At 33.5% G+C, this 17549-nt stretch overlaps 2 protein-coding genes across 5 annotated transcripts; both read left to right on the forward strand.

Annotated features, from left to right (window-relative positions):
- Positions 1-4802: 4802 nt before the first annotated feature.
- LOC114713180 (uncharacterized) lies at positions 4803-8723 on the forward strand. Of its 3 annotated transcripts, XM_028897773.1 has the most exons (5): positions 4803-5116; positions 5679-5769; positions 5883-6560; positions 7680-7824; positions 8190-8723. In XM_028897773.1, exons 3-5 carry the CDS (start codon positions 6017-6019, stop codon positions 8269-8271), a joined length of 771 nt encoding a protein of 256 aa, XP_028753606.1. In that variant the 5' UTR covers positions 4803-5116; positions 5679-5769; positions 5883-6016; the 3' UTR covers positions 8272-8723. The 3 variants fall into 3 exon arrangements, with proteins under 3 accessions (XP_028753606.1, XP_028753607.1, XP_028753605.1); XM_028897774.1 differs by having other exon boundaries at positions 4806-5116; positions 5679-6560; positions 8211-8723; XM_028897772.1 differs by lacking the exon at positions 4803-5116 and adding an exon at positions 5346-5429 and having other exon boundaries at positions 5679-6560.
- Positions 8724-9358: 635 nt separating this feature from the next.
- On the forward strand, positions 9359-14695 carry LOC114713120 (elongator complex protein 4). Of its 2 annotated transcripts, none has more exons than XM_028897701.1 (9): positions 9359-9654; positions 10626-10822; positions 10937-11163; positions 11256-11331; positions 12352-12508; positions 12949-13027; positions 13138-13297; positions 13507-13598; positions 14356-14695. In XM_028897701.1, the coding sequence occupies exons 2-9, from the start codon at positions 10690-10692 to the stop codon at positions 14521-14523; spliced, it is 1092 nt and encodes a 363-aa protein (XP_028753534.1). In that variant the 5' UTR covers positions 9359-9654; positions 10626-10689; the 3' UTR covers positions 14524-14695. The 2 variants fall into 2 exon arrangements, with proteins under 2 accessions (XP_028753534.1, XP_028753533.1); XM_028897700.1 differs by having other exon boundaries at positions 9359-9599.
- The last annotated feature ends 2854 nt before the right edge of the window (positions 14696-17549 follow it).

A 17549-nucleotide genomic window follows, 5' to 3' on the forward strand; every position in this document is an offset into this window, starting at 1 on the left:
AAATACATATTTCGTCTACATGAAGTGTATTTTTTAATTCTCACAATTTAACCGCTCCTCTATAATTTTTTTTAACCTAATAATAGAGATTTTCATTAATATAAAGACAGAAACATACACAGCCCAAAAAGATGTCCAATAACAAAAGTTCAAGCTAACAGCCCAATAACAAAAATCATAACCCTAACAACGCTACTAAAGGAGTAGCTGCTATCAAAATCACCACTCTCATCGCTTCACCAAAATCTACAGGTAGAATAACGTTGTCGCCTACACTGATGCCAAAGTAAAGGGTGGGGGTTTGAAAAAACCACCCTAAAAGGACCCATCCCTCTTGTAAGCCAACGAGCAACCAACAATGATTGTTGACAAGTGTGGGAGAACCCATAGAAGCAAACACCCACAGCCACCAACGAAATGAACAGCATCAGAGAAGAAATAGAACTTACCGTTGGCCACCCACCGAAAAACACTACTTGATACTTTTACCCAACATTAGCTTTGGATTCGCAATAACAAACCAGAACCAGCAACTAGCCTTTGAGAATTGAGAGATAAAGTATTTGGCAGCCAATGTCAACAAAACCCTTTTCCCAAGAGCGTAAATCCAAGCCATTGAATCGGGATATGAAAAATCACCATCAAAGCAAGCAGTGCCACAGCAGCGAGTGCATATGCATGGAGCAAAGAAGACAGGACACACTTACAAACAAGTGTGGAATCGTATGTGGAAACTATATACCTCAGAAAGAGCATGAGTTTTCGTGTGGCTAGTCTTGAATGAAAGGATTCTGACAAGGAGCAAAACAAGCAAGTGGGATGGAACTAGTGAAAAATGTGAGATATGTCAGCTAGGAAGAGAAGATCCCCTACACGCTTTGAGAGATTACCCACCCGTTAAAGCAATATGGAAAGAAATAATACCAAGAGAGAGAAGACAGTCCTTCTTCAAATTCAATCTGTTTGGATGGATTAAGCCAGAAACACGAGGACTTACATTGGCCGGACCTTTTTGCCACAACTATTGGTACATGTGGAAATGGAAGATAACCAACTGCATGACCCAAACTCAGAATGCAGGAAACATTATAAGCCAGCATCAGCAAGACTACCTAAGAAGATGGGAGGCAGATGCTGGGACTCTGCCACGTGCTGAGATCATCTTTGTGTCCTGGAAACCACCAAACAAAGGTTGGTGTGCACTAAATACAGATGCAACAAGAGCATCAGGAGGCCGTACGGGATGAGGAGGAGTTATAAGGAGAGACTGTGGAGAATGGCTGCATGGATATACTATGAGGCTTCCTGCATGTGACATCAGACACAATCAGGCATCGGGCATATATGAAGGACTACAACTATGCTGGGAACTAGGATTCAGAAACACTGAAGTGGAATGTGATGCTAAGCAACTAGTGGATTGGAGGAAATACTCAATAGAGATTGGAAAACGTCTCTCAATCACATGTTTAGAGAATGCAACAGGGGTGCGGACCGAATGGCTCAGTTGAGTATGGAACAATCAGTGGAAAAAGTGATCTGGAGCACACCCCCTGTGAAGTGCTGAATATCTTAAAGGAAGATCTATAAGGATTTTGTAGGCCCCGTAGGATCTTTAGTTAAGTTTTAGTGAACTTGGCTTTGGCCCCTTTTTATCACCAAAAAACAAAAAAAAGCAAGCAGTGCCACACATTATAGACTTGTTTATTGCTGAATAGACAAAGAATACCATCACAATCAATAAGAGTTGATACAGTTGCTAAATAGTTGGTTGATAATAACCCATAAAGTTATGAGTTCGAATTCCACTTCCAATATGAGGATCTTACTGGTGGGCGATCCATAAGAACTTCTGTAAGTGCTTTTTGAGCTTAGAGATATTTGGTCATGATAAATCCTGAGACCCAACTTACCTGAAATTTTTGTATATTAAAAAAAAAAAAAGAACATCACCACAAAAAGGGAAGCAGAGCAAAGGGGAAAAAAGGACGGAGGTAAACGTCTCCTCTATCGGCGGAAGGAGCCGGCGAGGGAGACGCCGTGGCTGACACTTGCACAAAAGTGAGAGACAATAAGCACTTACCGCCTCAAGAAATTTCTGAAAAGGGAGAGGGAAGAGCTGGCCCTACATGCGAGAGAAAAAGTCCGATGCTCCCGTATTGATTGATAGATAGTAAGAATCGATATGAAAAAAAAATAGTATTAATCCCATTAATTCTAAGATTTTACGGCCCTTGCATCCAAACCAAACCATGGTTGTCAAATTCACGAGTTTAAACAAACTCGTGAGAATGAGATAAATTCGGATCATAAACTCGAATCGTAAACTCGTAAGAGTTTACTTTTATTAATAAACTGGTATTAAAAATATGTAATCAAATAATTAATATATAAAAAATGAGAACAATTTCATTTAAATATATTTTAAATTTAAATAATTAAAATTATATCCATTAATGTTCATAATTTATCACATTTAACAAAAAATTTTTTATAAAATTTATATGTAAAGTCACTAAATATAATCAAATCTAAAAATTTAGTACGAGTTTAAGAGCGAATTGATACGATTTTGTAAGTTTAAAACGTAAAAACGATAAACTCGGTAAATGAACTTGTAAGTTTAATTGAGTTTACAGTTCTTATGAGTTTAAGAGTGAATTGATACGATTTTGTTAATTAAAAACGTAAAAACGTTAAACTCAGATAATCAACTCGTATGATCCAAACTCAAATTGTAATATTTTAAATCAAGTCCAACTAGAAATGTGCATCTAAACTTAATCCGATTTGTTTTTATAAATAAATGCGTTGTCTTTACTCACTTTCTTTGGAGTTACCTCAGCAATCCGAACAACAACTGAATTGGATGCATTAATATTGTTAGCCCAGGATGTTGTCTGGGGAGACTGATCTGAATGAGCCAGTGGTCAATCTCTTAAGTATCAGCCCCACGTGCTTCTGCTCCTTATTTCATAGATGTGACCCCAAATTGCACGTGATTGTGTAAACCTTATTATTAATTATTTTCTAATATAATGTCCCGTTTCGGATCATCAGATCTGCTAAGTGATCTAATCTATTATATCTCTTCTTTTTTTGCCAAGCTAATCATTAAATATCTAAACTTTATATTATACTCCTTCTCTTTCTCGTGTTTACCATAAGAGGTAGTAGTTAATTAGTTTGGGTAAATTAAGAAACTCAAATAAATTAATTGATTATAAATAATGTCATATGATTTTCAGTAATATTATTATATAATATTAAATTATATATCAATTTATAAGTTAGACAAATTAATTTTAAAAAAAATAAATATAAGATAAAATAACTTATTTTTTATATTTATAATCAAACATAATCTCCTCAGTTGAGACTGATTAGCCAGCAGTTCGCAGCTATACACGTTTTTGCAGCCCTAAATTCACTTTATCAGGGGAAAAAAATAACATTAAATACTAATTATCACATTGTCTTCTGAATTATTTCAAATACTACAATATAATTTTTAGTCTTATAAGTGTCTATAAATAAATATATAACTACTATTTTGTATGATGGGCCATTTTTCTCACCCTTAACCATTATTTTATTAATAATATCATCACGACCTATCCTTTTCTAATCATAATTATATCAGATTACACAAGCGAAGAAAATTCAGGGTATAGCTCAATTTTTAAAGTGAATGTGTTAAATTTATCTGAATAATATTATTAGAATATGGTTCGAATAATGTCATTCAAATAATATTCATAATAGATATATTCATATTAGAAAATAATTTTTGAAAGAAAAATTCTAACACGCATGTGTCTGTTATATATACATATAATGCATGCACGTATAAAGTTAAGCAATTTTTCATAATTAAGAATGACGTTGGAACCTTGAAATATTATATAATTATATCAGAAATATAAATTTATGAATGATGTTAAAAGATTAGGCAAAAAAAAAGAATGATATTAAAAAAATAAAAAAAGGAACCAGTCGGCTGAAGCTGCTTTTCTGAGATATATTGATGCCCAAATAAATAAATAAATTTTTAAAATATCATCTTAATAATAATATCAACAATGGTTCATATCAATAAAAAATATTATATTTTTAAATCCAATCAGAAATAAAGTTGCAATGCCCTTGTTTTGTAATTGATAATATTTACCAATTTATTAAGGTGCAAACGTTAACATAAATTTAATCTTATTCTTTCATACAAAACAAGTACATATAGGCAATCAAAAAAATTAACCAAAAAAAAATTTAGAAAGTTATTTGATTTTTGTGGTATAAAGCGTCAATTTTATTCAAACATTAACATAAAAAGGCTTGCCAATCATATTCAGTCAATTTCAGCAAAATCCAATTAAACTAAAAGAAAAGGCCAGCCATTAGCCAATCACAAAAATAAGAAAATTGAACATGCAAACAATTTCAAATGACAAGAATATGAAAATTTTGTTAAATCCACTTGTTAACAAAAAAAAAAAGGTTGTTTTTTTCCCATAACAATCAAATCTATGATATGATATTAGACCGCTATACAGTTATGTAAGCAAACAGAAACGCCAAAATTAGACATCAAAATTAAGTCATAGAAGCTTAAATTAAGTACAAAAGTAATAATTAGTTAAAACAATGGATTTATCCAAATGACCCAGAAAAAACGGTCCGGAAAAATTTATCTACAGAAACAAAAGAACAACAAATCAGTCGAAGCCACGAAGAGGTGAATATGCCAATTTGCCAACTGTCATCTGATCGGCAAAGCCTGCTCGCTTCGATCAACATTGCGTCTTTTCTTCCTCGATGGATACATAAATATGCCGATTTGCATTACAGCACATGGGAGTGAGAAAAATTGAAAGATGATAAGCGACAATATGAAGAGAGAGAATGCGAGATAAGCCAAAAAAGATGTGATTTTTCATTTTGAAATCTTGAAATTCCAGTGCTTTCCTGGTTACCCTCCTCTCTTCTCGTGTGGTGTTCTTACCTCTCGCTTTAAAGCTCTTTTGCCTGTGTGAGAGAATTCAACTCTTCTTCTCTTTAAGGCAGTGACTTCTCTCAATGCTCATCGGATCTGGGGTTCCTTTGCTTTGCCATAAACGTATCTTCGTTTCTTCTTCGTCTTCTTCAGCTTATTTGTCTGATGCATATATTGTTATAATGGCTGAAGCTAGTCCGAAGTTTCTTTGTTTCTTGGATTTTGTGGGTTTTCTTTTATGGGGCATTTATTTTTGATCATATGGGATGCAATGTGACTCCATATGATGTGGGGTACTGGTTAGAGTGATTTTCCCTTGCTTTGCTTTGTGCGGTTCATAGATTTTGTGTATGTGTGTGTATATATGTTTCGTCTTCACCTTCTTCTCAGATTCTTTCCTGGGTGAGAGGCATTTCCAAGCCACTGATACGGCCTTGTAGGTTTTTGGTTCCTCTAATATCCTATTTCCTTAACTTTTTCTTGGACTTCTGTTTTCCGGCTGTTCGGTTCCTTTCTTTCTTCCCAATAATTTTGTGATGATTTATGCTCTTTGTATGTTTGAAATGGTGCTTTTAGCTTGCTTACAGTTGCACTTTTTTCGTTCAATTAATCTCTTTTGCATCTCATAACAAGACCAACTCCCATGTAATTAACTTACTCAATTGTGTTTCTTGTCATAATGCAGGGTTACTTCATTTTGTTTTCTGAACAGGGGTTGGAATCAGAATTGAGATCGTGGCAATAGAGCTTAGAAAGGAAGAGGGAGAACTTTGATGGTAATATCCAGTTTGTTACTATTTTGAAACGTGTCTGAAGTGCAAGTTTGGGAGGCATCTAAATTATTATTGTCAGTTGAACGGTACATCTTGATGATTTCTGGTTCGTTCAGGAGGCCAGTTTGCATTATGGGTTAAATTCAAGGATTTGGTTAAGGGTGAAATTTTGAGGGAACTTTTGTGCCTCTACTAATTTTGCAGTATAACATAGAGGAAAAAGTTGGATTTGGGTTTGTGGCTTTGCGAAATGGGGATGGATCATAAAAATGTAAGAGATAAAGATGACGAAGTTGATCTTGAAATTGGATTAAGTGTGGATGCGGATGATTTGAGGAAAATTTCTACTCTAGACAGTGCTGGAAAAGGAGGGACGCTATTTGCTAAGTTTTCTAGGGATTATGCAAAGGGTGATGATAGGTTAACTTTATGCTGCAATGAATCAAATTTAAGTGGAGTTCCTATAGTGCATATGTCGAAAGTGACTAGCATGTCATTGCCAAGGGAAAACTCAGTAGATAGTGCAACAAAGACCACAGTGAAAGAGAAACTTAAAAAGTCCAGTAATAAAAAGGCTCCCAGACCACCAAGACCTCCACGAGCTCCGTCCTTGGATGCAGCTGACCAGAAGTTAATCAGGGAGATCACTGAACTTGCCATGTTGAAGCGTGCAAGGATAGAACGCATGAAAACCTTGAAGAAGATGAAAGCTGCTAAATCAACTTCATCATCAAGTAGCAGCATATTTTCCATGGTTTTCACTATTGTCTTCTTTATTGTGATTATATCCCAAGGTATTATTTGCTATAAAACTAGCTTGCTTCCATGTGCATGCAGATCCTGCATTTTGGATGTTACTTGTGTGGCTAAAACTATCATTGTTGTTCAATGTGCTCCAACATTTCATATTTAGGACCTGAAAGGTATTTTGTTTTGTGATTCTATAAGGAATCAACCTATCAGTGATATTTGCATGTCTAATGGAATGAGATATATAAAGAATGACCTCTCAGGTTAATATATGATTATTACTCTCCCATGAAATACCTGCATGTTGAATTTCTGTTTATAGCCAAAACAATATCTACTGTTTGCCGGTTCTAATGGTTCCTTTTGTCAACCCTGTTGACTAGGTCAGAATTGCAAGATACGGACCACTTTTAGTTTCAGAACAAAACAGGGTAAAAGATGAATGAAGATTAAAGGCTTTCATTTTATCAAATATCCCTGCAAAATGTTAAAAATATTTATCCACGTTACAATTTTTTTCATTTATTGAACATTTAGACATATTACAATTTTTTTCCAATTTACTTCGTTGTACAGTATTTGTTTTTCCTTTGTATGTTGTGTTGATCACATAAATTTGGTGCAGGCTAACCATAGCATAAGTTAGGTTTTAGTCATGCTTTCAAGTTTTATTCTTCACCTTGTTTGCTTTCCGTTTTTCTTTGAGATATTTGTTTACATGTGAGAAAGCGAAGTAGGGATTTTCATAGCACCTAACAACTTTATCTTTTGGGGAGAGCTGGTCCTTGGCAATTAAAATGGGACCCATAATTTAATATATCATTGCCTCTGCAACCAATCAATTAAGAGCTTGATCCATAGGGCCCATATTTTGGGATAATTAGATCCAATTTGGAACGTGTAAGGTGTCTGCGTTATTTAAGCCAAAAGGGCTTTATCTTGAAGGGGTACATTAGAGATAAAAACCAGTTGTCACGTGAGAGATTAAATCCAATTTTGGAACAATGCAACCTACAGTTGACCTGCACTTGCTCCCTTGACCTTTAGTTCATTAAACTTTTGCTATTATGTTAAATTTCTCAACGACCAACCTGGCTTTCATCTCTGTTCTGGCTACAATAATGGCTTATACGTTTCTGATGATCATTCCATTCCTTTTGCAGGGATGTCATCAGGAAAAGGTTCAGTGGCAAGCTTCCAGGGATCTCCTGTGCCTGCTGGAGGAATAGAGGGTGACATGATTTCAGTTCAACACCAACTTAATCCATCTGCCAGCTACTTGAATGCGCCTGGTTCAGAGTCTTTCAAGTAAGTTTCTGATGACTATTCTGTTTTCCTTTTTCTTACAATAACCCAGTGCTAGTTTGTGGTGCCAGGCAACGTTGAAAGTTATTGTTCATTCTATTTTTTTAATTAGCCTTCAAGAATTTTGATTTTTTAATGTAGATAATAATTAAGGCAATTCCAGATGGGTTGGTAAGTTAAAATAAACAAATGGGTTTGGAAAGGTGTTAAGTGCCAACCCATTCTGTTTTATAAGTTGGAACTCATGACCTTATAGATCCTCCTCTTTTTTGACGAGTTGAACTCAGAATATTTTGAGAAATTATATTTCATATTCGCTTACCTTCTGTACTTCACTTCTTGGAGCTGCCATATAACTTGAACTTCTGTTACTGGATGGTTTCTTGCAGTTTTGCACAGCCAATCACAAACTCATATTTGCCAGAAAAACAGCCAAGAGACCCAGGTTAATACAGTTTAAACCAGAAAAATAAGCATGCCACGTCCTGTGTTTGGGGAAGAAAGAAGATGGGGAAGTGCACCTTGTGCTTCTGACAAAAGCCATTTTATTTTCTTCTGTGTTTAAATGTAGTTTAGTGTTCTCCTGTATGTATTAATCTGTGTGGGGAAGAGGTAGGTCTGCCATGTTCTTCATTGGCCTTTGCCTCCTGATGATGATGATGATGAGGATGCTTGTTGTTGCCTCCTCTGCAACTTCCTTGTTGGTTAATTGCTTCAGAAATGTTCTTGGAACAAGAGAAAATGGCAAAAGAAGTTATTAGGGTTTGAGCAGTTTTTGCCTTTTGAGGCTTGTTGAAATAGGTCGGGTCAGTTACAAGAACGTACGGCACTCAAATAAGGATATGCACAAAATATGTAATGTTCAAAAATAATTTGAATTCCATTGCTTGAGTATTTGGATAGATTAAAGATGTGTTTTTTGGGCCAACAAGGGTGATTAAAGATGTTAAATAAGTTAGTTAATTAAAATAATTGTAATATGATCTTATATTCTTTTAACAATATTTTTATATAATATTATATTATATATCAATTTATAAGTTATGTAAATTAGTTTGAGATAAAATGATACGAAACATTGGTAACACATTTTGATTAATTAAGCCTGCCAAAAATAGTTAACCACCCCCCGGGGGGACAATGTAACTGAGCCTAACAATAAAGATATTAATAGAAACTGATTAAGATATTATTAATAGAAACTAATTAAGATACTGAATTTATTGTACTTTATTTTTCAAATTTATCAAAGGATCGGTTCCCCCCCCCCTTTCCGGGACACGCAGTAAGAAAGGGTTAATAGAAAGGTTTAAATATAAATTTCACTTATAACGCGTGTTAAAGGCCCTTTCTGCACGATTAGGATTTTTGGGCTATGGGCTGGCCAATGTTGATCCAAAGCTGGACCAATTGGTTCGTAACCAATTGGTCCAAACTGGATGCTCCCACGAAATTGGGGGAAACGGCGTCGTTTTTCGGGCCCTGGAGGGGCAGCGGTTGGGAAAATATGGGAGAGAAGCCCAACGTGGAGAAGCTTGAAGCACCTCTGAAAAGTTTGAAATCCCTACCGTGATTCTCCTGTCGCGCCAACCTCCGGCTGTCACTGAGATTATCGGATTCTCCCTTTCCCTTCTCTGTTCGGCTTGTTCTGGTGACTTGGGAGAGGGCTGATCTTCGTCTCTCACTTCGTGTTCTGCTGTGCGTCAGATGTGTTCTCTTGCAGTTGCATCTTCATCTTTTGTTACTTCTTCGGCTCTGTAAACTGCTATTGAGTGGAGGTTCAGTTCGAAACTCCTCTCCTTTCTTGGTCTTACGTAGCCGTCTTGTGTGTGGGTGGGTTGAGCTTCGAATCATTTTCTTTTGGTTTGTTTTCTACGCGCTATGCACGTTGTAGAAGGGGAAATGGAAGTTCAAACATGCTCACCTGAAGCTTGAGAAGCTTATTTAGATAGACGACTTCAGTATAATTGTTTTGGTTGCTGTCATAATTGAATCTAATTTTTGTGTTGCTGTATTTAAATTGGTTCTTAGTAAATTTTTGCAATAGGGAAGCATAATAATTTTATACATGGATGTTTAGATAAATTTTTGGCAAAGGATTTGACGGTTGAAAAGCTCAATAAACTTGTCTGACCTTAATGCGAATAAGGTGTTTGTGAAAATGTGTAGGAGAGGAATTGAATTCGAATAAGACAGTTAAGTGTTCTCAATGTATTAAGAATAAATGTATATAGCATGGTGATTAAGTTTGAGCTAATAAATGGAATATTGAATCCGGAATAAAATAAATAAATAAGAATGTGATTTTTTTTAAGGCTTCTTTGAAATCTTGTTGAGATTGTTATTTAAGGCATATGCTATTGATTAAATCCACTGTTAACTCTAACATGAATGATTAAGGCATACCTTTTTATGTTGAAGCTGATTATTTGAATTAAAGAATAATGAGAGATTTCCATTTATAATTGAGAACAATTTTTAGATTATATGGGATGCCTTTACACACACCTAAGGTGTACAAACTTATTCCTTGAAGGATTGTCCACTAATATACTTGAATGGTGCAAATTGTTGGCCCATTTATTTATCATACTCGGTTTACATTTCATGTTTTGGCTTCTATGGGCACCGGGGACATCAGTACAATTATACACTTTTGAAAGTAATTTTTCCCCATTTATGCTCTTTGAAGCCAAATATCTTCTACTGAATGTCATTTATTTGTTGCTTTCTTGTATCTTGCAAATCGAGATCTCTACTTTCATGCTTTTGTATAATTATATTTTCTTTATATGGAGTTGCAGTGCATTTTACAAGCCTTCAACTACTATTTTGGTCTAGTTTGGCATATTGACTATTGATGCTGCAATGTCCACAACCAAGACTCGAGTTAGTAGCTTTTCTCGCAATGTTCCTAATGTAACATCTTCTCAGAATCCTGGACTTAAGCATGGCCCTAATGGAACGACTTTTATGTCATCTGGGATTTCGGATTTAGACAGTAATTCCCTCTCTTCTCACTTTCCTCAAATCATCTAGAGTACATGAATCAGTTAAATTTCATGCGATTCAAATGTAGCCTCTGCTCATAGAACTTTTTTTATTTTTTAATTAGAAATTTTGGGTGGTGGCTTTTCTCTGGGTAGCCTTGTCATGGTGTTGGAAGATGCTGAAGCACCTCATCATATGCTTGTATTGAGAAATTTTATGTCACAGGGACTGGTCCACAAGCAACCCCTCTTGTATGCCAGTCCATCTAGAGATCCTAGAGGATTTCTGGGTACTTTGCCTAATCCAAGGTCATTTGAAGATGAAAAATCTCGTGACCCTGATCCTAATCACGTAACTTACTTCAGTCATTGCATTCTTACTTTGTGCATTCTGTTATGTATTTATTATTTTTATGTTATTCTTCATTGTGTGTGTAATTTTAGGATAACAATTTGAGAATTGCTTGGCAATACAAGAAGTATTTTGGTGAGCCACTGCCAAATATTAGCTCTAGCAATGGTAAGCTTGTTTGATCTTAAGTATACTCTAATGTTACCTCTTGAATGATTTTAATTTGGTTTCTCAATCAGACAGTACAAAGTATCTAGTTTACTTAGTTGCTATGCTTGTAGGGAGCTTCATGCATAGTATAATTCGTCTTGGCCCAAAAAAAAAAAAAAAAGCATTTTGACTAATATCATGGATTTCTAGCCATGATATTATGCATTATAAAATTGCATAAAGTCAAGTCTCTTTGTTATTGTTGTTTGGTCACTGATAAATTATTTTTGCCGGTAATTGCAAATAATATTGCTGTCATTTAAACAAAACAATTGACATATGGTGGCATGTGCTTTGAGAATGAAGTCTTTTCCAATTTACAATGCAATGGTCATAAATTTTCTCATTGTATAACAAAGTCAGCAATTTGAGAATGAAGTCTTTTCCAACATTTGAAGGCTTTTATTATTTTTTTTTAAAACAAGAGGCTTTGATTTTCCCGTGAAAAATAACCTTGGATTTAAGTTTGTCGTTTTTTAGTGTCGTATTGCATGAGTAATATGATTTTTCCAATGATAAATTATATCTTTACCATGTAATAAATTAAGTATAATAATATGAAAATATGTATATTTACCAAATTATTTAATTTTAAATTATTTGATGATGTAATTTTTATATGACCTTTTTTTTAATTGTAATATATAATTTGATTTTAAATATAATATATTTTGATATAAGGATGGGGTATTTACTATGTCATTTCAGATATTTGCTCATTTTTTCCTCTCTACTTTCTCTCTTCCATCGTAATAGGAGGAGTGATGATGTTTTCTCTCCAATTTCATCTTCTCCCCATCTTTTCCCATTTCATTTTCTTTCCTCCCAACTTTTCTTCTCTTCCAAACGAGGGTTATTGTATTAAAAAGAGGATAGGGAAATTGTCAATATATGACGTCCAACCTCGGATGTGCAGATGAGTCACCAACTCATCTCATTGCAAATATTAAGCATGTACACTTCACATTTACAATGCAGGTGCCAGGCATGATTATTGTCATGACTTAGATTTGCGGAAGCCTCTGGAAAGGCAATTTTTTAGTGGCGTCCATGTAGATTGTGTCAGTATCAAAGATTTGACGAATCTTACTCTCCTTCAAGACCAATGCGCAACATTCTTAGCTCAATTCTCAAGGTGTTTTGATGGTTGATGAACTCTAGCTCTAATTCAGTCATTTTAACATGTTTGATGTGAGAAATTTGGTCAACTATTCATCCATATCATCATTTGGAAACATTGTAGGAACAAAAATAATGATCCAAGGATTTTGTGTATGACCCCAGGAATTTTGGTTGAAAATTTTGTTTATTCATGCAAAATAACTTATGTTAATCATTCTGAGCCCAAATTTTCTGCTTGAAACTGCTTCAACCTGTTAGCATAAATCGCGAGTGTAGCATTGCATTCCTATTGATTTGGTCTGCCTTGGTGCTGATCCTGGACATTTTCTCCAGTCCTAATTTTTTATAACGACCGCACCAAGGATTTTTTAAGAGTTTGATGAATATGTTCATTCTTAATTAATAAACTTGTTGTGTATTTTGAATTTACTGACATTACATGGTGACAATCAGAAATGGAAGTAACATTTCCTCAGCTGGTCGGATTGCTATTCAATCATTCTGTTCTCCCCAGTGTAAATATTCAGACAAGGTGAGTAACTATGTCATAATCTCTAAGGTTTAAATGATTTCCTTTTGTGTATTATGACCTTGTTTATGCTTTTGTATTTGGTATTGCCAATTTAACAATTATTATCACAGGAATGGCAGATGCTGTCCTTTATTAGGTCTCTGAAATGCATGACCCGATCTTCAAATGCTGTTGTTGTTGTAACCTTTCCGCCTTCACTTCTTTCTCCATCATGCTCAAAACGATTGCAACATATGGCAGATACCCTGCTATCAGTTCGGGCAATTCCAGGTTCTACGTCAGTTATGACATTTAATATTTAATATTGTGTTATGGATGGTTTGAACTTTGCAACTGTTGGATCATTTTCATGATTTGTGCATGATAATATATCATCGATTATGATGAATCTTGAGATGATTCAATGGGCGAGAACTCTGAAGCTTTCAATAGCCCAGCCCTTTATAAGTTGCCTTAAAGGTGTTGTTATATTGTTTTAGATGAGGACAAGGAAATGGCACAACTCCTTACTGGTTACCAGGACATGGTTGGGCTTTTAAATGTACACAAAGTTGCACGCATTAATACGCAGGTCAATTTACGTAATCCTCATTTTGCTTGTCTAAAGTGCATTTGTATGTTTAGTTTGTTTATCCCGTGCATGCATGCCTGTGGCACACACTTGTGTTTCGTCATTTGCTGCTTTAGCATTTAGCTTCTAATGGTAGTACTCTTGTTTGCAACATACATGTTTCTGCATTGGCTTCTTAAGTTCATACAAGTGACGTGACTTGTGTATTCCAATATTGGTCTTGATTTTTTGATATTGGAGAAGTGATTATTTTTGGATCTACATTTCCACGCAGCAAACACTTTGAAAATGGTTCATTATTTCAAGGATAACTAGAGGTCTGATTAAAAAATTGGTACATGAACTTTAAAATGTAACCATAACTCCGAATTTTAATCTAAACTGAGAACGAACTCCAGTTAAAATCGACTCTAAGCGACTTCTCTATCACATCAAAATTGTCATGGATAGTGCGTTGGACTGAGAACAAAATTTTAGTTAAAGATCATGTGGCTTCTTGCAATTAATTTTACTTGGTACTTTCCAAAGCATTTGGAGGTATATGTTGATGTCTTTTTTAACAACTATCTAGTATTTAGTATCCATTGGAGAGTAGCAAGCAAAGATCACGCATTAAGAATGGAATTTTTTCTGTTGACAATGCATTAATAATGGAATTAGACCTTGGTTGAGGGAGTTAAAATTCATATTTCCCCTTTTTCCCCATTTCATTCCATTCTATCTGAAACCGTCATTTTGAATTAATTTCATATTCCAGGTTCCTCTAATACTTGAAGCCACCACATTCTCAATAAAATTGCAAAAACGAAGGTTTTTGGTTTTAGAATGTCTAAACCAAGCTCCTGTTGATGGTTCAAGTGGGAATTCATATGGCACATCTGGTGGTTGTTCTGGGTCAGCTAAAGCTGGGCCTCTGGACTTTTAGATGAGACCTCTTTTTATTGCATTCATGCCTGCAAGAGTATATTTGCAAGTTGGTGTGAAGTACCAATATCTACAAATTGAAGTCTTGTTGTACCCTATTATATATTGGCGGGAGATAATGTAACACTTTTTACTGCCATAACAGGGGGAGTATTCAAAGCGAAATTTGAAAATTCAGGGTTGGTTCTTAAATCTTAAAAATTTGTGTTTTGATGTTTGTGAAAAGCACGCTACTACTCTTTGATTATAATATTGGAAACTAAAAACTAGCTTCTAAATGTTTTATTCATTATTCGTTAATCTTTTTAGTAACATTTTTTTTTTGTCAGAAGGGTGAAGAGCCAAATCTGTCTATAAAATCATTACTCATTAATCCTTTTAGTAACATTTTTTTAGAAGGGTGAAGAACCAAATTTATCTATAAAATGTATTGTCAAGACATCAAATATGATAAACTTTTCTTGGGTTAAAAAATACATAAAATTTTGAAAATAATGTAAAAATGCTATGATCATTAAGTTGACTAATATTAAAAGCTTAATAAATATGTCAACCAAGAAAATGAGGTAAAATTATAGATAAACTTTTCATAATGGTGCAAAAAAATATGTATATAAAGTGTCTAACGATTATGGCGTTTTTGTATAATTTTGAAATTTTAATGTATTTTTTATATCATTTTCTTGACTTGTATGTTTGCTAAACAATTAACATTAGTCGACTTAATGACCATGATATTTCTGCACTATTTTAAAAACTCAATGTATATTTTTACATCTAAAAAAAGTTTATGGTGTTAGATACTCATAATGAAATACTTTATAGACAGATAAGCACCTTATCTCTATATTATTAGAGGGGGTTGAATCAAACAAAAAATGTTAGCTTTTCATAACATAACGAACCAATAATTAAATTAAGTTTATGGTGTTAAACACTCATGATTAAAATACTTTGTGGATAGATTTGCATCTTAACTCTGTTATTAGTGGGGTTAAATAAAACCAAAAAATATGAGTTTTTCATAACGTGATAAATTAATATTTAAATTAAGTTTTTGTTGAAAGAAGTATTTATATTTAGTGTTTGATGATGACTTAAACTTACTTCTAACCAATGTTTTAAAAATTGAATCGACTGTTGACATGAAAAAGCCACTAAGTCATGGTTTGGCTAGATCAACTATTGAACTGGTGGCACAATAATTAAATAAAAAAATATTATATGTTTATATAATAATATTTATATAAAAATAAGATAGCAGGTTATCAAATAATTTAAAACTCAACCTAAATAGTTCATTTCACAATAAATTAACAAACTCATATGATAATAATATATCTCACAACAAATTATGGGTAGTGATATAGTAAAAACACACATTAAGTCTCATATTAATCATTTTAGATAAAAATAAAAATGAATTAAAAAACTCTAAATAAGTTTTAAAAATTTGTAAAATTCAAAATATAAAACGAAATCTGCTTTACATAGCCTTTCCATGTCTTCAAAACACATTTCCCAAGAGTCCGAAAAAGCTAATGCCCAAAATTTAAACACGTCTTTAAAAAAAAAAAAAAAACACCTCTCACATATAGGTTTGAAGTTTTTCTCTTTCTTTCTCTTGTTTGTCCTTCAAGTTTTTCTTCCTGCTTCTTCGTTTTTCGGTGGCCATGGCTTTTTTCTATATTTTTTATTAAAAAAATAGTTTATATTTAGCGCTAGTAGATAGGGAGCGAAGCTATGTATGTTAATATCAACATTTTTCTCTTCCTTCTCCTATTTCTTCCATTCCATTTCCTCTGCTCTTTTGCTTCTAAAGGATGTTTAGATAGAAACGAAACTATAATTTTAAATGTAATTTGACGGTATACGAAATAAGTATGTGGAGGAGTTTATTTCGATTTGTGAAAAAGTACTTATGAGAAATATTTTTACAGCTTCCGAAACACGTCCTAACAGTTAAATTATCACAGAAAACTCCACGCCATGAACAGGAGTCTATCATCGTTGTGCGAGTCATCCCAGTCAAGCAAAACATATGCTGTGTTGCCGAAGGAAGCTCTAATAATCTCCATTAATGGCTAATGCTTCGCCATTGCATGTTGGAGCCAATCCCTTGCTTCAAAATGTTGCTTCCAAATTGATACTCTCTTCAAATAACTAACTTACAAAATTTGAAATTCTGGTTAAAATTGATTAAAGATATTAAATGGGTAAAAAATATAATTTATTTTTCTAAAACATCCTTATTTCTAGAATGTGAGTGGGAGAGAGAACAAGTAAAAACATAGATGAGATGGATATATAATTAAGTGGGCCTAAAAATAAATAAAAAATTAAATAATCCAACAAATCCAAAATGAAATTTATATTAAAAAAAACCTTTTCAAATATTTGAGATATTGAACTAGAGAGAGTATTAAATTTATATATTTGAAATTTAAAATTAGCATTTGTTTCACTTTTTAGATTTGTTTAGTTACGTGTATAAGTTGAACTTATATTAAACTTTTTAAAAATTTAGATATGAAGATCTCGTAAAACATTTTTCAAGAGTTGGGATGCACTCAGCACTTGAAGTATTTTTTTAGGTATACCCACTATCTTAAAATTATTTGTCGCACAATTTCATTCCTAAAATATTTAAAATGATGCAATTACATTCATCTTGTAACATTGCAAATTTTTTTAAAATTTTAAGTTATATTTGAGATTAATTAATTATCATTGAAATTTAATCTTAATTACTCCCACAATTAACTAAATCACACTATTCAAAAAATTAGTTAAAATTAGTTAGGTGTAATAAATATGTAAAGAGTGTAACATTTTTGCCAACAATACCCTTATTTATGTGGAACAGAGATAATGTGTGGGAGAGAGAATGAATGGGAATTAAATACAATTATATGAGTAATTAAATAGGGATAAAATAGAAAATCAACACATAAAATTTGAGACAACCTATAAGTGTCTCTTATAATAAGGAACATGATATACTTTATAATTGTCTTTTGTAATAAA

This window comes from Neltuma alba, unplaced genomic scaffold, assembly GCF_004799145.2.
Source record: "Neltuma alba isolate B1F8T4 unplaced genomic scaffold, ASM479914v2 tig00011419_pilon, whole genome shotgun sequence".
In the NCBI taxonomy this organism is placed as follows: Eukaryota; Viridiplantae; Streptophyta; class Magnoliopsida; order Fabales; family Fabaceae; genus Neltuma; species Neltuma alba.